Source organism: Ixodes scapularis, unplaced genomic scaffold, assembly GCF_016920785.2.
Source record: "Ixodes scapularis isolate PalLabHiFi unplaced genomic scaffold, ASM1692078v2 PGA_scaffold0__279_contigs__length_252992795, whole genome shotgun sequence".
NCBI lineage: Eukaryota > Metazoa > Arthropoda > Arachnida > Ixodida > Ixodidae > Ixodes > Ixodes scapularis.
Window position 1 is genome coordinate 91,853,849 of NW_024609835.1, and position 25,635 is coordinate 91,879,483.

A 25,635-nucleotide genomic window follows, 5' to 3' on the forward strand; every position below is an offset into this window, starting at 1 on the left:
TACCCGACGGCAACCTTGGTCAGCATGTATTTTCTGCTTGAGTTGCTTCAACTGAACGGTAGTTTTCAGGCTTGGATGCATTAAGTCCAAAGGCGTCTTTATCTTCCTGCCCGTAAGCAACTCACAGGGCGCGCGGCCGGTCAAGTCGTGCGGCGTCGTTCTGTAATGAAAAAGTACTCTGGCCACCTGGGTCTTGAAATCGCCTGGTGCGCTTTTCTTTAGCTTGTCTTTGATTGTTTGTACCACTCGCTCTGCTGCTCCATTGGAGGCGGGGTGGTACGGTGGAACCAGTATTCGACGGATTCCGTTCCGACTTAAAAATTCAGCGTATTGGCTGCTGACAAACGCTGGTCCATTGTCGGAGACGATGATGTCAGGCAGTCCATGTTGGGCGAAAACTGTCCTAAATACAGAAATGGTAGCATTTGTCGAGGGTGAACGAACAGGATGAACCTCCACCCACTTGGAGAAAGCATCTACCATGACGAGAAAATAATGGCCCATGAAGGGGCCTCCAAAGTCTACATGAAGCCTAGACCAGGGCTTGTCGGGAAACGGCCATGGAGTAATTGGGATGCCGCGAGGTGACTTGTGATATGTTTGGCAAGTAGCACAGTTTTTTACTTGGTTTGTAATGTCGCTGTCTATTCCAGGCCACCAGACATGGCATCTGGCAATCATCTTAGTTTTTTCAATTCCAGGATGTCCAGCATGCAGTAGTTGAAGGACTTGAGCCTGCATCAGCTTGGGCACGACTACACGCGATCCCCACAAGAGACAGCCCTCGTGCAGGCTGAGTTCATTGTACCTTGCAGCAAATGGGACGTAGTCTCCTCCCACTGGCAGCGGCGTTTCGGTGAGGACAGCGTGGACAACCTGGGAGATCACGGGGTCTCTTGTTGTCATTCGAGCAATAGCTGTAGCTGATAGAGCATCAGGGTAGGCCCTGTCAAGCATGAACACGTCGGCTGGCGTCGAATCAGGTCTTTCCTTCGTTGGAAGAGGCAGCCTGCTCAGGCCGTTGGCATGGCCTACCATCCTTCCAGGCTTGTAGGTTAGCTTGAACTGGTAGCTCGAAAGGGTCAGCGCCCACCTTGTAACTCGTGGAGACGCTTGACATGGCACGCCTCTGTCGGAGTTCAGCAGTCCGAGCAACGGCTTGTGGTCGGTCACTGCTGTGAACGGTCTTCCCAAAAGGTATTGGTGGAACTTGCTTACACCGAAAACCAAAGCCAGGGCTTCTCTGTCCACTTGACTGCAGTTCTGTTCAGCAGGAAGTAGCCGTCTTGAAGCAAACGCTACTGGTCGCTCCACTCCATCACTCCCGATGTGTGCCAGCTCAGCACCAACGCCATAAGGCGAAGCATCGCAGGTTAGTAGGAGGTCCTTTTTTGAATCGTAATGCACAAGAATGGGTGCAGTTGTCATGAGTTTCTTGCTTTCAGCGAAAGCTTGCTTTTCTTCCTTTCCCCACGACCATTTCTTGCCTGCCATCAGTAGAAGGTGCAATGGCCGTACCGTAGACGAAATGTTTGGCAAGAAACGTCGGTAGATGTTGAGCAGTCTAAGGTAGCTTTGAAGCTCTTTCACGTTGCAAGGAGCATTAGCGTTGACGATCGCGTCCACTTTGTTTGGGCTTGGAGTGAGTCCCTGCTTGCTAATGATATGGCCAAGGTACTCTACTTCAGGTTTGAAAAATTGGCATTTCTCCAACTTCACCTTAAGGCCAACATCTTGAAGCCTCTGAAGAACAGACTTGAGGTTCTTCACGTGGTCTTAATCGTCAACTCCCGTGACAATGATGTCGTCGAAGTAGACCGCAACGCTTGGTAAGCCACGGAAAAGATTTTCCATTTCTCGTTGGAATATTGCTGGAGCAGAAGAAACTCCAAACGGAAGTCTTGTATACTGGAAGAGACCCATGTGGGTGTTGATGGTCACAAACTTGCGACACTCTTCAACCAGGGGCACTTGCTGGTACGCATCTCGCAAATCCAGCTTTGTGAACTTGGTTCCCCCTGACAAAACAGCCCACAGTTCTTCGACGCGTGGAACTGGATAGGTCTCTAGAAGAGACACAGGATTGACTGTTACTTTGAAGTCCCGACATATCCGCACTCGACCATCCTTCTTTTGAACAGGGACGATGGGAGCTGCCCAGTCAGATGTCTTCACTGGCTCAATGACACCCTCACGTTGTAGTCTCTGGAGCTCTTGGGTGACTCTCTCACGTAATGTAAATGGCAGTGGACGGGGCCTGCAGAATTTTGGCGGAGCCCCTGGAGTCACAAGGATCTTCGCATAAATCCCCTTGAATGTGCCCAAACCTTCTTCGAAAACTCTAGAATACTGACCTATGAGGTCCACAACATTAGACAGGTTGTTCACTGGCTCAAGTCCTTTGAGGCTCAGGCCCAAGCTTGAAACCAGTTGCGACCAAGCAACGTAGGTGAAGTACCAGAGGTGATAAACAGCGGAAGAACCTCACTGTGACCTCGGTAACTGACGTTGACATTTGCCTTGCCTTTCACTTGCTCGAGGCCTCCAGAAAATCTTTGCAGAAGGACGCTCGAAGAATCCAACTTGACATTGGGAAATTCTGCTTGAAACGTTTCTGCAGGCATCACCGAAACGCTCGCACCGCTGTCTAATTCCATGGAAATTGGTTTACCGAAGAGTTCAACGGTGACCAGAAAAGGTGGCACTGTTGATGCTGTGCCCAGGTGCCACATGTCGTAGACGTCAGCTTCCACAACCTGACAAAGATCTTGCGGGGACATGTCGCCGTGCAGTGTGCTCACCCGAGCAGATAGAGTTGATCTTGACTGATCCCGATGAGCTCTTCCGGAACTTTTTGAATTGGGCAGGTTCCCACTCTTCTTCGAGTTGCACACAACAGAAAGGTGCCCTCGCTTCTGGCAGTAGTGACACGTAGAATGAATGTGTCGGCACCGAGATGCCAGGTGGCTTTTGTCTCCGTAGCGATAACACGATATGTCTTTCGCCGCGTGCATTATCTTGTGTGTGGAAAGAACGCTTGTACTAGCTTGAGCTTGACAGAGCTCGCCAGCATCTTTCTTTGCAGATTCCATGGCGCGTGCAGTTTGAACAGCAACTTCGAAGGTGAGGTCCGGAATTTCAAGAAGTCGAGTCTGAATCACGGCGTCATTTATGCCGCAAACTATTCTGTCTCGTAGCATTTTCTCCAGCTCAGCACCGTAGTCACAGTGCTCCGATAAGCTCTTCAGCGCTGCAATGAAGTCACTGACAGATTCCGTTTCGGAACGAACCCTTGAATTAAAGCGGAAGCGCTGAACAACGGAGGACGGCGTAGGGGCATAATGCTTGCCGAGAATGGCCAGGATCTCGCTGACGGTCTTGTCTTGGGGTGCCTGCGGCTTCACCAGGTTCCGAAGCAAAGAGTAAGTCCTCGGGCCGCAGCAGCTCAGGAAAATGGATCTTGTCTTTGCAGCAGGAACATCGTTGGCAAAGAAGAATTCGTGAACTCGTTCCACGTATGCAAGCCATTCGTCGCCTTCCCCCTCGAACGGTTCGATAATGCCGAACGTCGGCATAGTCCTCTTTTTACCTCGTCGCCATTTTGTTACGAGTGTGGGAAGAAAAGAAAACACGTCTGAACCCGCTGACGGTCTGCATCACACTACTTCTTTTCTTTTTATTGGCATTGTTCTCTGCCACTATGGTTTCTGGTGGCGCTAGTAGACTCTTAACAGTATATAAACTTTCTGGAAATCACCCATTAATACAAAAGTGTCATAAGCAAGCGTTTCCCCATTTCAATCGGTAACTATGCATTTTTTAACAATAGTGTAAGAGGGGAAAAAGGTATGGCCATCGTCACTCGCCGCTGCTAGTGCCGGGCCTCGGGGTTTTCCGACCAGGAGCATGGTTGATGGCAGTGTGTGGCCCGTTCCGCGTAACGCCGGTGGTACCAGCACAGGGCTCTGCTGCTTGACCGCGAGGCTCGTCGCGAGGCTGAACGGGCGTGAGGGGAGCCGCGCCTGGATTGTCGAGGTCTTTCGTCTGACGCCTTCATGGCGGCCACAGCGCAGGAAAGCTCTGCTATGCTTGCCTTGATCTCGGCGACTGTTGCTTGACAGGGCTGGGGCTCGTGAGGCTCGTGAGATGCCACAGCAGCAATAGAAGGTGCTGAATATTCAGCAGTCCGATCCGCCAGCGTGGCAAGACGATCTAGCGGCATGTCGTCAGCAGCTGCAAGAACCATGCGCATTCCTTGCGGAAGTTTTTGAAGAAATAGCTCCCGCAGTGTACGGTCTTAGGAATCGGTGGCTTGGGGACCCAGCAACTGTCGCATTTGGTGGAGAAGTTGTGATGGGCGGCGATCCCCTAGCTCCTGGGCTGTCAGAAGTTGCTGGATTCGTGACCGCTCCGATGCCGTTGTTCGTTCGAGCAGAATGCTTTTCAAGTGATCATATGCGTCCTCACGCGGTGGCTCCGTCAGCACGTCGTCGATTTCGTCGGCCACGTTTGGCGGCAGAGAGGCAACGACGTGGTAGAATCGTGAGAGCTGGGTAGTGATGCGCCGAAGATGAAACTGCGCCTCGACTTGGGTGAACCAAACTCGCGGGTTCTTCGGCCAAAAAGGGGGAAGGCGCAAGTTGACCGCTGCGAGGTTGGCGTCAGAGGACTGAAGTGGCGCGCCGTCGCCAGTGTGAGCGTTGCCTTGATCCATGTTGGTTGAGGCTGCTAGAGAAGGCGACGGGGAGCCTTCAGATTCCGGGTCACCATTTATGGGGAAAAGAACACGACCGAATCGATTGGTGCTCGGGCTCCGACTGCCCGCACGTTTTTAATTTGCGCGTGACCCGCGTCACGGAGCTCGTGACCCGAGCTCCGTGCTGCGGCCATTGTTGCGGGCTCCTACAGCGCTTGTCTGATATCAATTTAATTTTCGGCACCGAGTTGACCACTATTCGCCAAGAGATGGTACCTCTTCTGTGTCTCCCGCCAGCCTCATGCATTTATGGTTGTTTCTTGTATTAGTCTGAACGATATTTGGTATTACCATATCATATATGCTTTTTGCTTTATTAATATACGACTGACAAGTGTCAAAATGTTCTATTAGAAATTCAACAGAAAACAACACTCTCAGATAGATTTTGTTAAAAAAAAAAAAACTTTATTCATCAAGATACAATAAATCTTTCGGAAAAGATGGCGTGTATTAGAATGTGTTGATACCTAACCCGCATATAAAAACAACTGTCAAAAACACGGCTTTTATTTTTATTATAGTTGTTGAATAACCAAATATTATACATTGAAAGATCTAGTTTTTGAATCGAAATACACGCGGGGACTCTGGAAATGTCGTCGCAAGTATAGGAGTGCGTGTGCTAGAGTACTGAGCGCCGACTGAAGTTTTATGCGGATAGCCCTCTCTTCGGAAATGCGACAAAATGTTCGTTCCGAATATTAGTTGATCCACAAGAAAACAAAAAAACTCTTTGGGTTCAATAAAAAAGTAAGCGCAACTTTTAATGAAAATAGCACAAGAAAAATAGAGTAAAAATTAAGAATTTTTATAGTTGATGGTCACTCCCCTTTGTTTGTTGACTATCGCTTAAGTCTTTGCACTTCAATGTTCTTAATCTTCTGCCATAAAAGACAGGTGTTACTTAGCTTCCGACAGTTATTCCTAGCATTTACAAAACAAAATGTATCGTCTTGATATTCTTTTTTTTTTTTTTTACCGCCTTCAAGTTAGATTAAAGAAAACATTTTCTCAGCACTACACGACAATTCTTGCTTTGTTTATGTTCAGGAAATACTTTATTTTCATACCAGAGTTTCGACAAATCTTTAAAAGTCCTTTATTGACCTAAAAAAATAATTACATCAGTGCACCACGACATTGACGAAAAACTAAACGGCCGTAACATTTAGGTTAGGTTAGGTCAGATTAGGTCATCAACGACAATCCTCGCGTTGAATAAAATTCAAGTTTTCTTGTTTAATATAAGGTGATAAAATTTAGCTGGGTTGTTTATGTCTTATATTAGAACTACACAATATTGCATTTTTTTAAGGATGAACCCATGAATGCTTGCTCAGATATTAATTGATGAGAGATGTTGAAATAAGAATTCTAGTAATAATTATAGCGATGTGTGATCCCGGTGCTTAGATGCAGACGAATTGGCATTGTATGGTCCGTCGTAGCCGTGGAGTTCTCGCCTTCGTTCCACCTTTTGAAATAAAAATCAGGTAAAAAAACCCGACTATTATTTTTTGTTTAATATTGAATAAAACAATACAGTGATTCTACTTACATCTTTTGAGTCGTGGGCGAGAAGATTGTTCTTTTTCTTCATTCTGTTGAAATAACCAGAATAAATAGGAATTTGAAACAAATTCTTGTTTACTCAACATCTGTAGCTTTATTTTTTCTACTTTGTAGTATTTTGAAGAATATACAATACACAACACTTTTTCGTAGTTTTCCTTACACACAGACTATAGTTTGTTTTTGTTTCGATAATTTGGAACAACAAATGAACGGCGTTTAGAAATTTCTGTAACGCGAAATTAGAGCAAAGCATCGAGGAGGAGGAGGGGAGGGTATGCCCTCCCCTCCTCCGCACCCTCTCCTCCCGGCTCCTCCTCCTTTCCCCCTCATCTGTCTTCATCGTCCCGTCCTTTGCTTCTCCTTCTCCTCTCATCCTGCTCTTTCCCTCTTCCTCCGCCTCTGCCTTCCCCTCCTCCTCCCTGTCCTCCTGCTCTCCCCTACTCCTACTCCTCATTTCTTCCTCCTCCTCGTCTCCCATCCTCCTCTCCTCCTCCACCTTTCCTCCGTACCCTCCCCTCCTCTCCCACGGTTTCCCTGCTAAATTTAGCTGACAAATTGACGCCACGTGAACTCAACAGAAATTCAATTCCCCTCTAAATTTAGCGGGGAATATAATTTTTTTTGAGGTCACGTTGAGGTCAGTTTCCCCGCTACATTTAGCGGGCAAACGAATGTGGTCTCGAAGTTACGTGACATCAGTTTTCCAGCTGAATTTGGTAGGGTATTTAATTGATGTTGCGGTCACGTGACGTCAATTTTGACGCTGATTCTAGTAGAACACAATTTGTTCACAAGTTACGTGACACCAAGTCGTGTGAGGTCATTTTCCACCCTAAATTTAGAGGGGATACTGAATTGGCGTTAAGGTCAGGTGTCGTCAATTTTCCCGCTAAATTTAGCGGTGAATGGAATTGCTGTTGAGGTCACGTGACGTCAATTTTCTCGCTAAATCTTGTGGAGAAACTGAATTTGTTGATAAGTGACTTAACACCAGGTCATGTGACGTCCTTTTCCTTGCTAAATTTAGCGGGGAAACTGAATTGGTGTTGACGTCACGTGAAATCAATTTTCCGTTTAAATGTTGCGCAGTTAAGCCGACGCTGACGCTGACGCCGACGCCGACGCCGCGAAAGCGGGAAACGGGCGCCGAAGAGCTGGGCTCTAACGATGCTTTAATATGCACAAATATTAGGTACGTACTGTAGCTTCCTCTTTTTTAGCGCACCTTTTAGGCGCCCGTTTCCTGCTTGAGCCGCGTCGGCGTGGGCGTAACCGTGCGTCGCATTACGGGACGTTTCCCATAATAACATCACACGTGACGTCACGTGTGACGTCACGCGTGTTGCTAAATTTTGCGAGGAAATTTTTGCTAAATTTGGCGGAAAATAGTCCTGCTGAATTTAGAGGAGGAATTTTGCCGCTAAATTTAGCGGGAGCGAGGAAATTTTTTTAAAACCTAGTAGGAAAATTTTTTGCTATATTTAGCTTAAAGTTGTTTTTGCGAAACTTAGTGGGAAAATTGACGTCATGTGGCCTCAACACAAATTTCGTTTTCGCGATAAATTTAGCGGGAAAGGTTTTTCTAAATTTCCGCTAAATTGGGCGGAAAAATGATAAAGTTCCTCGCTAAATTTAGCAGGGAAACTTTGGCTTGAATTAGCGGGAAATTTAGCGAAAATTCGACGCTAAATCGAAAGAGAGCAGGAGAGGAGGGGGGTAGCGTACGGGAGGGGAGCAGGGGCATAATCTCTCCTCCTCCTCCTCAAGAGTTGCGCTTCAATTCGGCATTACGGTGAGTTGTATAGGTATTTCATTTTTTCATCAAAAACCCCACTTTGAGGCACTTCTTTAGGCGCGGCACAGGATTATACCTATTCAAAGACTTTTGCCGACAAGGTGCCCACCCATTCCATCGCGCATCTGCTAGACCGTCTGCCCCCACAAACGTATATACTTCAAGAAAGAAACGGCGCGACGTTTCGGGGAGGATGATCATATTCCTATAATAAGGAGAGATCGGGGGAGAACGCTTGGAGGGATTGACGGTCTTGTTGAACAAGTAATGGAATGACTAAAAACCAAGGCGGCAGCCTTTTTTGAGAAAGGCATTCAAAACCTTGCGCCACGTCCTGATGAATGCTAAACCAACACAGTGATCAAATGAAAAATTAACTATAGTATATATAATTGGTGTGTTATAAAATAAATTTAACATCCTTCCTGTCTTTAGCCAGTTCTTCGGAGGTTTAAAAGAAGAACCTTGCGCATAGAGAACAATTCGTTAATCGTGAATTACGTGAGTATGATATAGGGGGAACATTTCATGGCATTGTTTTCCTGCAGCGCACACATAAATCACGTCTCAGAAAGCGCTGATCATTCTACAGAAGGCGATTAAGGTGGTTTCTGCGGAATGCCATTTTTTATAGCCAATGTGCTAGGTGAATAAAAAAATTCCGTAAATTATCTCCAATTTCTATTGTAAAAGCATATAGCATACATAAGCCTGAAAAAATGGGCCAGTAAGGATTATAAGAATGCACAGAAAGAAAAAAAAAACACATGGAGGACGAACACAGACGCACAAAGTTCTGTGCTCGTCCTTCATGTGTTTTATTCTTTCTGTGTATTTTATAGTTTTGAACGCGCTCTGCTACGTGTAAGGATTATAAGGCATGACTTCCCAGTTTTCCTCTGGCGGAGCTGCATATCTAAGACGTCAGGATATTCATAAGATCAAATGCATGATATGTTGCATGTTGTGCCATTTAATGAAAAAAAGTACCCACCTCTCACACGGATGAACATCAACATATGTTAAAGGGTATACGTACATAGGCCCCTCTAACAAAAATGAATGCGTTCCACAACATTTTATCTTTATGCATTCGTACTGCGTAGGACTCTGTATAAACAGGGCTCTAACATAGCTTCAATTTGTTACTCCGATTTTGCTCAATTGGAATTAAAATTTTGCAGCTTAGCGCGGGAAAAAAAAGAAAGCGCCTATGATGTTCACAACGTGGCAGTCGTCACTGAAAAATGCGAATGAAGACCGGAAACCAGACGCTAGGGTGTGAGCTTACAAAACACCTTAACTAGCATGTGCGCAATCTACTTTAGGTGTAGCTAGCAACAGTCGAATATATATCTAGGTATTCGGTTTCAATCCCTGAAGGAACATGCGGGTCCTGTGGCGGCTCCCTTTGTTCATTTTTTTTCTTGTTTTGTTCGCATGACAGCTATTAGACTACTCGTGTGACCTAAGAGCAGCGATGAGAAGCTATTAAATCCAACGGTTGGGGCGGAGGACACTCTTTTTTATTCCAAACCTTAACAAACTTCATATATATGTTTCATTTGTTTTACGTAGTTTCTAGCAATATTCGCACCTGGTCACCAGAAAAACGATTTGTACAGCATGATTCGTATTTCTTGTATACGTTAAAAAAAGAACGGAACCCTTTTTGGCGTGCTCTGTGTTATGTACCACATTTTCACGAAACACGAAAACCACTTAATAATTATGGTTGAAGATTTTTTTTTTCATGAAGCCAAATGTGCCATAAATACATTGCACTGAAAGTTCCAGGATGTTTGAGAAAAACTACACATGTTCATTACAAAATGTTCATTCTTAGTCCTTCAGTGTTATTCAGCGCTAAAATTTATTTAAAATACTAGTTTAATTTATGCGATTATATAATTTCAGTAGAGTGGAGATACCCTTAGCTTGAAATATATTTATTGTTTACAGATTTCTTCAAATTATAAGGGCTCATGTGTCACTGGTGGGCAGGTAACCCATAAATTTGGCTTCGTTCTTCTTTTTTTTATCGTGATGTCGATACAACGTTGAGCGAATATTTTATATTTCATAAATTATAGTACAATGTAATAGTGAATATTAACTTTTGACGGAACCTAAACTTGTCACAAAGCAACATTCATAATAAATTACAGTATGAATGCGTATGAGCCACGGTCTTTATCGCTCATAAATGTGAAACAAGATTTACTAGTTAATGTTGTTTTATTTAAAATAACTTAAATAGAGGCCATACCTTGAAATGATGCTCGCAGACACCACGAAGCACAATAAAAGTAGCGCCGATAGCACAACTCCAACGATGACAATATTCAACTTTGCCGCTGCAAATAATATTAACGCAAATGAATAAAGTTTTATTTTTTCTGCGTATTACTTCAATACTTTTAGTTATTATTTATAATATATTTCAGGGGATTTGAAGTTTGTAACGATCCCAAAAGATGCTTTCATGTGAGAAAATAGTTAATCAAATTTGTTTTAATTAAAATAAACGATATTGCTTGAAGCCAATCGGCACATACAAATTTATTGAAGAAGCGTTTTTTAATATGTTAAACTTTAGACTACAATGTTGATGCCCTTCTTTGGATTCTGTGCGATGCGTAGACAGGCGCACCACTGACGATTATAATTTGAACTTAAAAATGTCGAAGTTGAAAGCGTCTGTATTTATTGGACCATGCTTACAATGCAATTCCTTATTTTCTTCTTCGCAAAATAGACCTTTGAATTTTGATGGACATCTGAAAAGAAGTAGTAAAAACCATTTTAGGATCTCTATAGACCTAGTTTGAATATTTATAGGTCTCTAAAAGAACTTATGATTCGAGTTTCTGCATATAAAAAACGCGGTTATATTAAGAAGAAATTAACGTGAAATAAGAAACAATACCGTCTTTAATATGGCGGAAAATAACTTTAATCCAAATTTTGCAATGATACAACGACGAAAATTGAAGACCATATAATGTATATCATTATTAGATATGTTGAAACAAATAATTTGCTGTTCTTATTATTATTTTCGTATAACAAATACAAGGAACGTAGTTTTTATCAAGATTATGTATATGAAACTTGGAGGCAACAGAAATATTCAATCTTAAACGACCGAGTTCGGATATGTTTCTTCAAGAGGACGATATTTTTTGACCTCTCTAATAATCCGTTTATCTGCATCGTCTTTGGTTTTGTCATATATAGATATTATTAAAATAATTGTTTACGACGGTTCGGGTTATCCTATGCAACACAAATCAGGAAGCCTAAATAGTGCACAGAACTACAAGTGTCTCCTTAGATATATACTTGCCTAATAGGTCCAACGGTTTACCTTCTTCATTCAGAACGTTTAAGGACAGGTACGTAAACTGCCCAAAGCGTCTGTACAGAATGTGCTGCCTAGAATAAGCTTAGACGAGCTCGAAGTTCATAATAGCCCGGCCATGAAGGAGATCACCAGAGGTACACAAATGAAACTATTATAAACGTTGTCTTCTTTTTTTTCTGGTTTTGTTGTTGATGCAGAAAGAGGTACAGAGTTGACGCGTGCAGGCGAACTTCCGAGATAGCAACTGGGACAGCAGCATTTTGTTGTTCTTTCATGTATTTAATGGCGAATCACAGAAAAGGGCCAAGATCTTGTTTGCGCTAGCCGTTTCGTGCATTATGCATTTCATGTCTATCAATTTTAAAATTGGCACATAACCAATCTTAACGTTTAGTCAGGAAAAGAAGGTACGATATCATGTAGGCCCCGGTAGTTTTGTTGTAACTGAATATGAGTGTAAACAGTTTCATTTCTACAAAATATATTCGTTGATAGACGGCTATAGTTATGGTTCTATCTGTGTTTTTGGCCTCACAAATAAACGTTGTACAGTTGTAAGCTCTAGAGTAGCACTATGCGTTGCTCCCTTTCATAGCTCTAAATTAAAACAAAAAATTAACGAGCATGGAAATTATTCCTTTATGTAAAAAAACACCTGCCATAATTTGTTTCACATCTCGAACGGCTAAAGTATTTACGTTCAGTAATTGCATAAAATAGCTTTATCGAGATAGAAATACGTGGGATACTCAGTAATAAAAATAAGCAGCATCTTGCAAACATATTTAAATTATTAAAAATATATGACGCCATTATTTGGTTCACAAATATTTCTCGGAAGTTTCTTATGTGATGCAAAAATTTCTCGCAAGTTCAATATACATGACGCCATATATCTGTACATAAAGATTTTTAGGAACATCAATTGACGAAAAATGCATGGTTTCGTGACGTCGTCGGTTCTTCGCTTCTGGTAAAAATAAACGAAATAATACTTACATGCACATGAATTGGACTTCACTGTGGGGTTGGCAGGTGCCTCCGTTTTTGCAAATATTTGGTCTACAAGCCTCTGAAACATTATATGAATAATTGATTGAGCCTTCCGTTCTATTGAAATTTTTTATTGCAAAACGTAATTCAGCGTTTTTTTAACTCTTCTTTACTGAACATTACATGTCAGTGCCAAACAAATCCGCCTGCTTGTGTTCTTAAAATATTTTTAATATTTTTAAGATAAAATATATCTATCTATTTTTTTTTATTTCAGTTGTATCTTATAAGGCGCAGGAGGCCTTTTTCTTTCATTCATCTTCTACCTCAATAATCATGCTTCGGGTAAATTACGTTATTAACGTTTCCAGAGAAGTTTACCATAGCGTAATGCAAACTATACTCGCCGTCAACTTTCTGTGGCAATCTGAGAGGAGAAGGAAAGCGCGTGGACAGCGGTTGGTGTTCCCTCTCCCCTAGCATTCACTAGATTGCCACAGAAAGCTGACCGCGAGTATTGTCGGTTTGAACAAAGACAATCATTATCCACAGGATTTATAACGTTTAAAACATTTTTTGATTCTACGCATACTTTCTTGCAAATTGTTTTAAAACAATTTTGAAGCATAACCCTATTAAACCGCATATGCAGGGGTACGACCCATACATTATGATGACACATGATATGAAAATATGAAATGTTATGCAGGTTGCCGAGATAACTTGCACCAACTTTAAAACAAAAGGGAACTCTTTCAGTGGGTGATACTAACTTTTCGTTGTTAGGAAGCGTCTGACGAGATTATACGAATTTGCTTTAGTGAACGTATTCATTTAATTCATTAAGACTAATTAGCTAACTTTTTAAATGATTGCTTCAAAGGCCCAATTGGGGCTTGGAATGTTGTAAATCGCATTGAGAAACCTCCAATTAAGCGGTTTGCTATATAATACTCCCGCCCGCTTTTTTTAATTAGCCTAACAAGAAAGCCCGCGAACTATATAAAAAGACCACGCGACAACACGCCCGCGCGTCGTGCTGTCAGGGCTCTTAGACATGCTCTGAAGGAACAAAGTCCTCCTTATCGCTGGCGCAGTCCGAGGCTGTGCTTCGTGTCGGTGGAGGACGAAAAGATAGTCGCGAGCACCTGCTGTCGCAAAGTCCTGTCTCGGACATTGCACCAGTGATAAGGTGAACTTCGTTCTTAAGAGCACGTCAAGAGTGCTGAAAGCACGACGAGCAGGTGCGTCGTCACGTGATTATAGTTTTTTTCAATATTTCGCGGGCTTTCCATATAGACCAATTAAAAGAAGCACACCATGCGTATCACATACTATACATCTTAATTGGGTGTTTCTGAATGCGCTCTAAGTCATCCTAATGCACACCTCTGCCCTTGAAGGAATAACAAAAAAGTTAGCTAATATAGGCTTAATTATTTAAATTGCAAGGCGCACTAAAATAATTCGTGCACTTTCGTTACACGCTTACTAACAACGTACAATCGGAATTATTCGCGCACAAATATCAGTTTCTTTTATTTGGGGCAGGCTATTTCGGCTCCTTGTATATGCGTTTTTCGGAATTTGAACCCGCAGGTGAATTTGTAGTTTGTCTGTGGTTTTCTACTCTACTTTTCCTCTAAGAGGGCCCATAAATGACACTGTCTTCTGTCACGTGTTTCTAATATTTTACCAAATTAGCGATATCTATATTATATAAGACTCTCACAGTGCACCAACAATATTTTTTGGCGATTCACCTGTATAATTTGTGTATAAAATAGGAGAATATCGTACACTGATTAAAATTGTAAAGTCCGCTGATAAAACTACTTAATTACCAGACGTTTGTTTGTTTGTGGGAGTATTTTGTATGGTATAACAAAATATAGCTCGTAGAAGTGCCTATGTTATAAACGGAAGGAAACAGCCAATGTAGATACAGTCGAGATATACACACCGACGCAAATGTCATTCTCAGGGACGAACCCGTGTTTGCAGATGCACTTCTCCCGCACGCATCGTTTGTTTTGTGTTGCGTTACAGTATTCGCTGCACGGTTTATCTGAAAGCAAAACAAAACCGGATTAATGACCTGGAGAGAATGGCACCACAGTTAGGATTTTATAAGAATGAATCATATTGTATATAATATTAAATTAATAATATAGAGAGATAACAAGTGTGCATGATAGCACTGTTTATAAGCTGGATGAAAAGTAATTTCACCCCTCTGCACGAGGAATGCCCAATAGTTAAAAAAAGTTTCTTTCCTGGTTATTCCACAAGGAGCCCTAATATGGTAGCCGCAATGACAGGCTCAACATATGTGTTTATTCACGTGATATTTGTATTAAAATTCACCTTTAAGTTTCTTGGAGCGAGGGTCGGCCACCACGCCCGGAGGCCGCTGCCGGCCACCCAGAGCGGACAACGTCTGAGGCAAGCAACAGCGCAGGGAGGACAGGCGCGAGAGGAAGAGGGGGCACGCCCACAGAAGGGGGGAGACGGACCGAGCTCACGGAGGCGTGTAGTTTGAACGCTACGGCCACGTTATACTTCAGTACTAACAACCGTTTGCTGTTACTTTAATAAATGTAGTTTCTTGTTTTGGAAACCTCGGCTGCGTGTTGTTCCTCCCGGATGGGCATTGCAGCAAGGCAACCCTACTGCAAATTGCAGGTTTATATTTCAGCCCTATATTTCAAAGAAAGAACGAACAAAAAAAAGCCGCCCGATAACGAAGAAACGAAGCTTTTCGTCTAAGGCTCATAAACATATTATGAGCCGGAGAAAATCAGTCATCTTAATTGTTTGCTTATTTGGAATTGTTTCTGTTTATGCTCCGCCCATTCGAAAGCACAATTAAGAAGCCCACATATGCACCTGGCCCTGTTTGCTGAAAGCCTGTTAATTTTTATCGCGGTAAAAACGTAACCGCATTTCCCTGTCAGGGGGGATTTTAGGTCACGTGGCCGGCAGTGTAAAGACAGCGTGGCAAGACGGCGGTGCCCCGGCGAGCGAGCGGCGCTCGCTTTGGAAATAACATGTTGTAGTAGCTGCAATATCGGGCGCGTTAGTCTGAAATGAATAGTGCAGGGGGCTTTCGCATTGCCTTACCTCACTTAAATCGCAAAGTAGGAGCAAAGACCTCGCCGCATTGTTCAGGTGATCTTTCGATTCTGTCCCTTCCTAAACCTAAATGAACGCGAAAATTGTCGGCATGGCAACGTCTTTGGAAAGTGAATTGCCTTGACTAAATCGACCGGGTGTTGGTAGCCCGCAAAAGCAGACAGCGTTCCAACAGACGTTTTTTTCTAAATTTCCAAAGCACCAAGGTGCATGCAACGAGTTTAGTTGCAAGTGCTGCACTTGCTGGCATCTGTAGTAGAAACTGTTCTAAAGCAAAAGCCTAAAACAAATTTTGCCTTAAACGCCCGTTCCTCAAAGCCTTATTATGACTATTTACTTCGAACCTTTTATACGGTAAGGCCAGCACGCGTGGAGCGTACAATTACACTTTCAGCGTTCTCCCTGATATTTGGCTTATTTAATAATAGTTATGTTTTCACTGGAGCCCAATTATGCGTTTTGCAATTTATGATAGCGTTATATATATATATCTTACATGCTCACCAACCATACTGCCGGTGTACCGTCCACCTTGCAATGCTCACTTCTTCCTCATAGTTTTTAAAACTGAGCTTCGTCGTCCTCTTTTGAACTTGCAAGGAAATTTTAACGAGGCCTGTCTTCAATTCAGAGAGCCAAACATATAGAAATTTCCGAAACATGGGTTAATTTAGTTTTGCCTTGCCCAATATCTGTACCACGAGCAACAAAAAGTGCTTCATAAGTTTTAATATATGCCGCGCTGCGTCAAGAAATCTCGGTAGCGCGTTTTCTGGTCCCCCCTTTTTGTGAACTTTTTCCAGGGAAGCCACTTATATTCACTAGAATTAAAAGGCGACACCAGCTACCACCTCATAATAAAACACAAAGCTAACGCTCATCCAGCCCTCGCCAAACTTGGTTAGCTACTTGTAGGCACCTAGTAGAGAATGACGGTTAACTTTTAACCGCGGTTAAAGTTAGCCGGCTTTGAGCAAACGGGCCCTAATTTCCTTACAACACTGTCTTCTTCCACAAGTTGGAGTAAGTGGCCGTGTTTCAAATTGTACTCGATCTTAACCTAGAGTAAGGGTTCTGCAACTTGGCGTTCGAATACCTACCCGTATTCAACGTTGTTTTACCTGTCTTGTCATTTGGCACGATCCGCCGGAGTAACTCGGATCCATACGAGTAACATTTAGAACACAACCCGTCTGTTATGGTCACAGATCGTTAATAGACTCATATGCGAACTCAGCGTCTGAAGCCAGCTCACGCCACGCCATGTTCCGACCGCCGTCTGCTATCAACACGGAAACACTATCTCGGACTCTAAGCTAAACATCCGAACAAACCGCACTGCGTGCGGACACCACCTGCTTCCATCGGGGAATAGTTATTATCATCTCAGGCCCGAGCCTGCATCAAAACCTCAATGAGTTTCCGAGGCGACCCCTTTCTGCACTCAGTGTCGACCTCCACAACGGCACGTCCAAGTGTGGCTATCGTTGCAGCGTTCACTTTAGCAGACGTTATTCAGAAGACGGGGTCTACCATTGCTAAGTTTGAAGGTCGCGTTTGCGCGTTCGCTCATAAAGCAAACGCTTTGGTATCATGGTGACTCTGACGATAGGCCTCCTGCACTGAATCTTTTATCAGAGCCGTTTACAGACGCTTTCAGGTACTGTGCATGGGCGCCGCTAACACCGACCTTCAGTTTTTGTTCCCTCTTATTCTGTTCGCTTCATTTCATCATTACCACAGTCGGACAGGTTATTGCCATTTTAGGTGTTACTGTTTCCTTCTCCCCAGCGTAGGTCTCTCTGGAGGCTCGTTAACGCCCGCTTTAGTGCCTCGGCATCCTGGTAAGACAATAGAAGGTCGACTATGGCGACTCAATCTGGCGCGCGCTGAAAGCGTCTATACTGAGCGAGTTTGGCCTTTTTAAGAAGATTTTGACAGTCTGGCAATCACAGCATCGTAGTCTGATAATCGGCTAATGACTCTATGCAATTTCTCAAAAATAAACAAGAAAAAAAAGTAACGCCATTTCGTGTTATCGCAAAATTTGTTGGTTGTAGCGGGCAACAAGCTCCGCGCATTGGTCAAACTCTCTCAGTATAAATGGCTCTGGCTTTGATCAAACTGTGGCGCTCCCATTTGGGTAGTAGAACCCCCCTTTGACTTGGCCTCTAACTACTTGTGGCGCCTTCGCTGAGCTTTTTTTTTACTTTCTGTGTAGTGCTGAAGAACATAGAAACACATTTCGACTTCCGCAATTCGCTAGATTCAACGTGGTTAGACAGTCGAAAGGGCCAGGTTCATGCCACCACCGCTAAGGTACGCGTCTCTTATCTCTCTGTGGTGACGTCATAATATCAGCGCCCTGACGATTTCTTTTCTTTCTCCTTTTTAATTTGCAACGCGCAAACGGCCTCTCTTGGCTCTCTAGCTTCTTAGCTTTAATCTGGGTCGGTCAACCCGTCCAACACAAATATTGTTTGTGTTATGACATAATGAAGGGAGGAGCCGAAAGATTACCGCGAAGTTTTTCCTCTTCTCCCAAACGCGCACATCCGTTTATCGTCGTGATGTTTTTCAATTAATGGGCTAAAAATCCCTATCTCTCCTTAGGCGCCGAACAAGAGCAGCACGAGAGAGCACGCGGAGACGACCGTGGTTCATAAGTTTGACGTCACGAGAAAGATTATCATCATCAACCCAACGGGTTTCATAGTCTAAAAAACACGGTGGAGAGTTGGGATTCTAAAATGAACACCGTCGAAGTTGAAAGTCTGACGTCGTTCTTACTTTCCTCAATAAAGCAGAATTTTCTGAGAAGCGTCCTTGCTGTTCCTTTCATTTCTCTCGGCCTATGATCAAAGTGTAGCCAGATGTGGCTAGGCCAGAACGGCCAGAAGCAGACGAGCAGGTTTGCCCGCTTTCGGGTGCCACCGGGCAGTTGTCGGGACATCGGCGAATAAAAATATAAATGTGCTCTTTTTTTTTTTTTTTTTTTTTTTTTTTTTACGGCAGTGATTATTGTCCGCGTTGGCAAGCGAAAGCGTCGGTTCGGTCGGTTTTCCAAGATTAGCCAGACTGGAATTAATTCTGCTTTTATCTACGGAAATAAGAGAAATGCCATGTTGTCAATATCGATTGTTTTGTTTTAAGAACGCGATGCCTCCAAGCTTCTATCCAACACAATCAAACGTATCACCGTCGACGCGAACACGCACAATTTAATTTGTCGTTGCCAACCGATAATCCTGACCCTGACGTCCAGGGTATGAAAACTCTAAAGGAGGCCACCGAACGGACCTGCACATTACTAGCCCTAGCACGAGCCTCTCTCTTGAAAGTCTGTCATGACCACACGTGATTTCGTGAAACGTAAACGATTTTGACTCCAGAACCTCAAGGACCATTATCTCCGAAACTTGCGTGGTGGGCTGCGAAGTTGGAACGCCTCTAAGCAGGGGCGTTGAAACAGAGAAGGGGGGGGGAGTCCTCTCCCTCCCCCCTCCCTCACTTGCCAGTGGCATCGAAAGTGTGGGCAAGGGGCATAAAGGTGGAATGCGGGAGGCGATCATACCAGCCCCAAACTGTAGCCTCCCTCCAATACAGTGCCCATATATTTCAGAAAGGTATACGAAAAATTTGGAAGGAGGGGTATACCCCTTCTTCAATACCACACCCCTTTTTTGGACCCGGACATTTTCTACAGCACTTCCTGAGCCCTATCTGTGTGTGTGTGTGGGGGGGGGGGGGGGGCGCGTGCGTGCGTGCGTGCGTGTGTGCGTTTTTGTGTGTGCGTGTGGTTGTGTGTGCGTGTGTGTGTGTGTGTCTGTTGGTCGTCCCCCTACTATCTCACTTCCCTCGGTGTTCTCTCGCCATCCCTTGTCGCCTCCTTATTTCTCACACCCTACCTACGTTACTACACAAACCGCCTCTCGGCGTCCCCGAGAACTTCGTTGACGGTCGCAGAAGACGAGGACTAAAGCCGCGTACACGGCGCATGGCTCCAAAATATCACAAAGTTCATTTTTCTCCTCGATTGCGAAGCGAAGATTTTGGCCTCATATAACTTCTCAAAGTTGTAATACGTCACTTTGCCTTCACCATTAACTTCTACGAAAGACGATTGCGCGACGAGGAAGTTCAGAGTATTCACAGCCTGCCTAGAGACAATCGAGAAACCATTGACTCTAATGCGGCGTAGGGATGTAGGGACACACGGGCACGACGTCAAAGTGTAATCGTTCAATCGCCTTTCCCCACGATGTTGCTCGCACGCTCTCCGGTGCAGCTCGCTATGAATTTGTGCTTCACAATCTCGATGAAATTTACCACCGAGAGAGTCTGGATGGTGGATATCTCGCCCCGCGTGACACCGTCGCCGCGAGGGTCTAATAAGCAGGCTTTGCAAACTTCTGCCCCAACTTTGTGTTGGACGAGCTTAGCGACCCAGTTTGGTTTTGGCTCGCTGGCGAGTTCGACTCCACCTTCTGAGAATATGAAGTTCGCGGCTGATTTTTCTAACGCCTGGAGGGTTTGTGGGATGTCAGTTCCTATCTCAAGTGCAAGACAGGTTGGCGCCGATTATGGAACCGAACGCTTGTGTAGCGCAATGTCCAGGTAAGAACAAATTGATTAGAAAAGAGTGACGCAGTGCTTGCTGTCCATCGATTGATACACACGATATGCACGCAAAATCTACCTGCTAGGAGTCGCACCGAGGGGTTACTCTTTGGTTGCACGCTTCAAATGCAACCTACTTCATACCAGCCCAGAACTACGTTATATATATTAATATAGATATATATATATATATGCGCATGCATCTATATTTTATTCTGGAACGGTCACTGATTTAATTTGGAGCAACCAGCTCACTGTGCTGTGTCAGCGTCTTTCCAACTTTAAAAACGGTAGTAAGAAATAGTCAAGACTTTATCTAGACTGCAAGAAAAAGTGCAGTTTCTCAAAATATATACAGTTTCAATCGTATTGGAATCGTGTGACAAGACAGTGGCGCCATGGTGACGCTCCTAGGAGATGCGTTCTGTATTGAAAACGTCCGGACATGCATAGACAATCTGCGTAACACCCAAGCTTTGTTTGTAGCGAATATCCAGTTAACTCAGCTCAGAGGTATATGTTACGTTCGGGGTCACATTCGACGCTGGCGTTTTTATGCAAGAGCTGGAAAATGACAGCAAATATCCTCTCCATGCCGCGACGAAAACCTCCGCGATCTTCTCAATCCCAACACATTTACTCAATGTGCCGGCGAGCGAAAGGCAGTCTCATGATAAAAGGAACGAACAATGCTTACCATGTAGATTTATCGATTATACTGAAATTGGCAAATATTGTCCAGTAGTAATTTCGGAACCGTAGAACGCACAAACTCTTCGTAGTGAAATCTTCCAGCGGAGATAAACGAAAAACATGGTAGTATGAAGCCGCCGTTGCCATTCGCAAATGTGGGACACGCGATTGAACTTGAGCTCCAAGAAACTCCCGCGGGTCGAATGACCCGGGACGCGACCCAAAGCAACGCTGCATGTAGGTAGGATTCGAATGTCAGGGTGCCAAACATTTACCCCGGAGCTAGGCTGAGAAACATAGCCGCGGGAAGGTGGAGACCGGCGGAAGTTAATTCATCGAACGACGTCTCATCGACACATCGTGCTGTATTTTATCGACAGTTTGTTTCATGAACAAATCGTCCCATTTACAGATCAGATTAGCTATTTCCTATAGTATGGTGCATCAGACTGTCGCCGCAAAGCGGTCTTTAGGGGTGGGTCAGGTGGGTTAACATGTTTGCAATGAGCCGCCGCAGACTGACGGGATGGCCGCATCGGTTGACACGCACCCCAGTGATACATGCGCGACGAAATGTCCCAGCATGAAATTCCCGTAACGATTGTCGAAGAAACGTCCGTGTCGACAAAACGTGTGTCTATGAAATATGTGTCCATGAAAAGTTATCCACAAAACGCAACTTTACAAGACGAGTTGCGACGAAACGACAGGGACCCTTCTGGAGACGGTGCGATGAGGCTGCAGGTGGATTAGAATGCGCCGAGAAACCGATGGAAAGAAGGAGTCGAGTGCGCGCGAGATTGTAAAAATTCCGAGCTCCGATTCCGTTGATTAGTGGCTATAGGCTTAAAGCTAGCTTCCTTTGTCTCCACGGCACTCATCGAGCGCGTTCGAAAGCGAGCGCCCAGAACCTGACGCCGGCGTTCCGCGTTCTAACGCGTTCGACAAATACACTGGAGACAAAGGCTGCTATAGCTTTAGCTCTGCCCACTAATTCCTCCAATCAGAGCTGAACGTTCTGAAGTCCCCGCGGGCTCTCGTCTCCTCCTCTCCCTCACTTCTTCGGCGGATAGGTCGGAGAGGGTTGCGCTCCACTATATGGCGTAAGTCGTGGAAGCTGCCAATAAACAAAACACATTTGCACTTCTTCGACCTGCGAAGCTATTTACACAATATTCGAGGCAGAAAACGCGATTTCTGTGTAAACTTCCTTATTCCTCTACTTTTGTTCAATCCAAAAGACCGTTTTCAAAAGACCGCTCTACCGCCTCTTTTCCATTGCTCGATCATATATACTGTGAGTAAATATAGGACGCGAGGGGCTGCGTCAGCATTCGGCGTGAACTAGGTTCAGTTCGTAGTGAAAACGAACGCTGCCTCAGCAGTCGCCGAGTGCTTGTCTCCAATCACACGCTCCGTATGCGAGGAATGACATGCACCAAAATTGCTCTATAAGTAATAAAGAAAAAAAAAACGCCTTTTGAATATTTTAATGGGTGATTTAATCTAAACTCGCGTGCGCAAAAAGGGCCTAATTTTTAATTTTGACGAAAACAATATATATCCTAGTGAATTGTCCACCTAAAAGAAAGGTGGGAACCGTGGGATCCGCTAGGGTTTCTGTTCTCGAGTTATGCATCGCACAGGCAATCGCGGTGGGAATGATCGTTTTTCCCGGCTATCGAAGATCGAATGTTTGAATCAGTCTTCTTTCGAGGTTTTTGTATCAACGTTATTTTAATTTCGTCTATACCTTTGTGGCCACCATGAAGCGGTCTTAATATATTAACATATTTTTAGGCATTTTTCTTTTTTTTTTCAATATATAAGTCGGCAAACTTACATATCAGTTCGATTTTCTACAACTATTTTTATAGGCTGCTATTTGCGACAAACTTAAGCTGTAGGGATATTTTATGTCCATAAAAAGAGCGAACGAAGCTGTGTATAGCACCATTAAATTAAATCAGTTGTCTCATTACGTCCTTTGATATCATCACATGAATATTTTTAAAAGAAAAAATTCAAATTTTGAGATTATTCTTTAAACCCTATTTTTAATATTAAACATTGGTTTCCTACAAAGAAATATGTTTTATAAATGTAATGTTTTGACTCGAAAGCCTATTTTTAAGAATCAATATTAAGAAATATCTGCACTTAGAAAAACAGGCATCCTTATCAGTGTTGGGCGCTTCTGTCATTTTATAATATATTGGTAAATCCCTCGGCAATATCTCCACGCCCTGGTAATGAACTCACCTTGAAGCGACCGGAACAAGACCGAGACGGTAAGTGAAAATAAAATTGTTTTAGGTAGCAAAAAAAAAAAAAAAAAAAACCAACCGAGGAGGCACTTGGATAAAAGAACAAACAGCGCACTACTTTCCCTCAACCGCAAAGGCACCCAACGTTTTACCAATGCAGCAACAAAACATTGCTATTGAGACGCCTTAGTTTTACTTTTTTTCGTCTGTTCCAACGTCCTCGCTAGTGCTTTCTCACCCAAGCTCGCCGTGGCATAGACCCCTATTAGGCCATCGCGAAAACATTATTAGTAAAAGATTAACCTGCTCGCAAAACGTCCACTGGTCTTACATTCGCGCCACACTGCACGCCACTACAACCCTTCGGCCCCGGAAAGATCCACAGAGGCCGTCTTAGTCCAAAGTCATGGAGCCGTGGCAGTCAGTTCATCGAACGACGTTTCATAGACAAACCGTTTCATCGACACGCGTTGTTTCATCGACAGATTGTTTTGTTGACAAATCGCTTCATCGACAGCTTAAAATAGACTTACTGTCGCCGCGAGGTGGCGTGAACGCAGCCGGGGGCTGAGTTAGCGCGCACCCCAGTGATACACGCTTGACGAAATGTCCCTACAGTCTACCATTCGCGTAACCAGTGTCGATGAAACAACTGTTTCGACGAAACATGTGTCCACAAAACGTGTTTCCATGAAAAGTTGTCCAGGAAACGTGATTCCACGAAAACCAGTTTCGACGAAGTGATAGGGACCCGTCGGGGAGGGCAATCAGGGAATACAACACCGGACCTCGCCTCCTTGTGTTTTGTGTAACGTGTCCTTCCGGTTAGATGAAGGAACACGTGCAGTCATGTCACACGCTCGGAGCTATGAATTGGCTCTGGTATCTAATGAAAAAACAGATGTTTAATTTTAGAGGATTGTTTTGCTCCGTAAAACGATTCTTTTTTTTTGTATTTAGACCGTTTCGGTTTTTGTTTCTGGCACCTCATAGTTAGTCCACCATCAGTGAGTGGACATATCGCCAGAGGGATATAGCAACACATTTTAAAACTCATACAGGGTGCCCAAAATTGAAAAGTTTGCCTGTTTTTCTAGCGAAATACCAAGGCACATTCCACTTTAAAGGGTATAAGGCAGAGCCTATAAAACATATATTACAGTTATAAAAATAATTCCTGGTCAAAAAAATTTTTTTTTTTAAATGAACGCAAAAAAAAAAACGAAATGGGTTATTTGAAATAGACAAATTTTAAACTTGCCACATCTTCAAGTTTTACTATGTTTAAGGGATGAGACCGAAAGTTGCGCTTTCAAGAAATATAAAAGTACAAATATAACTTTAGTAGGTCACTGATAGTGGCCGTCGAAATTTATCACAAATTTATCTGAAAGGTAAATTTTACCCTTTCTTTAATACAAAATAAAAGGCCTAGACACACTTAAATACATTAAGATATCTTAACGGTCCACACCAAGTCAGAGACAAAATAAAGAACCAAGGTAGATGCAAAAACCAACAATACGAAATTAAACCAAACGTACGACTCTTGAAAGTCAGGAAAAACAATTTCTACCGCGGCCGAGTCTACGCTTCATAACTTGAGAACAAAAACGTTATCTAAACCCAACGCTTGCGCGATTCGTCTAGATAGGAAATTCCCTGAAACATAGCTATTTTGCGTCACAATGAAAAAAAAGTGACTTTTTTTCCCTCTGCAAGATTAGAAACGGAAACACCCAGGAAAATCACAGTTAATTAAGAATCCGTGCTGAAAATGCTCATATCAAAATATATATATATAAAAAACACGTTTCAAAGCTCAAATAAATAATAATAATAGCTTTATATCCAACAATGAAACACATTGCTGGTGGGGGCTTGGTATAAAAGCTGTTAAAACAGCTTGACTGTTTAACAGCTTAAAAACATAAAAGAAAAAGAAAACAAGTTATTGGAATGCGAATGATGTCTGAGGACATCGCTCCCGCCATATTCAACAAGGGATTTTGTAGAGGTTACAGTATGTACAGTTCCTATATTTCGCATACCAAAACAAAGTTGTAACACGTTATGAATGTAGCCGACGTAGGGAGCGTAACATCAACGTACCTTGACACATGTGTACTTGAATACCTTCAATATCCACCGATTCGATGTAAGTGCTACGTGTGTCGTCACAAGCAAGTACATAGTCATTCCCTTTTCTCTCGCACTTTAATCCTCCAAGTTTTTTCCCCAGTTGCGAGAGACCGTTCTGGCACTGGTCGACAAGAGTAGCTGAAAAATAAAGTTTTTACATTAATGTTTTTTTTTTGTTTTTTTAAGGAACATATGAATCGTCATACAAATATGAACCCTACAGTTTTTAGATTATTAAGTCCTCCCTCCTGAGGGTTCGGAAAAGCCTCTCTTATGCGAAGAGAGTCCG

The 25,635-nt window shown here is 43.5% G+C and overlaps 1 protein-coding gene across 1 annotated transcript in view; it reads right to left on the reverse strand.

The window, feature by feature from the left end:
- Window positions 1–5,834: 5,834 nt before the first annotated feature.
- Window positions 5,835–25,635, reverse strand: part of LOC8053346 (mucin-22) — a 65,383-nt gene continuing 45,582 nt past the window's right edge. The window contains exons 8-14 of the mRNA XM_029991984.4: window positions 25,317–25,484; window positions 14,453–14,557; window positions 12,496–12,568; window positions 10,854–10,909; window positions 10,399–10,486; window positions 6,318–6,360; window positions 5,835–6,233 (exon numbers count right to left, since the gene is read on the reverse strand). Of these exons, the coding sequence (XP_029847844.2) occupies window positions 6,144–6,233; window positions 6,318–6,360; window positions 10,399–10,486; window positions 10,854–10,909; window positions 12,496–12,568; window positions 14,453–14,557; window positions 25,317–25,484 (623 nt within the window). The 3' untranslated portion in view covers window positions 5,835–6,143. The remainder of the gene's footprint in view (window positions 6,234–6,317; window positions 6,361–10,398; window positions 10,487–10,853; window positions 10,910–12,495; window positions 12,569–14,452; window positions 14,558–25,316; window positions 25,485–25,635) is intronic.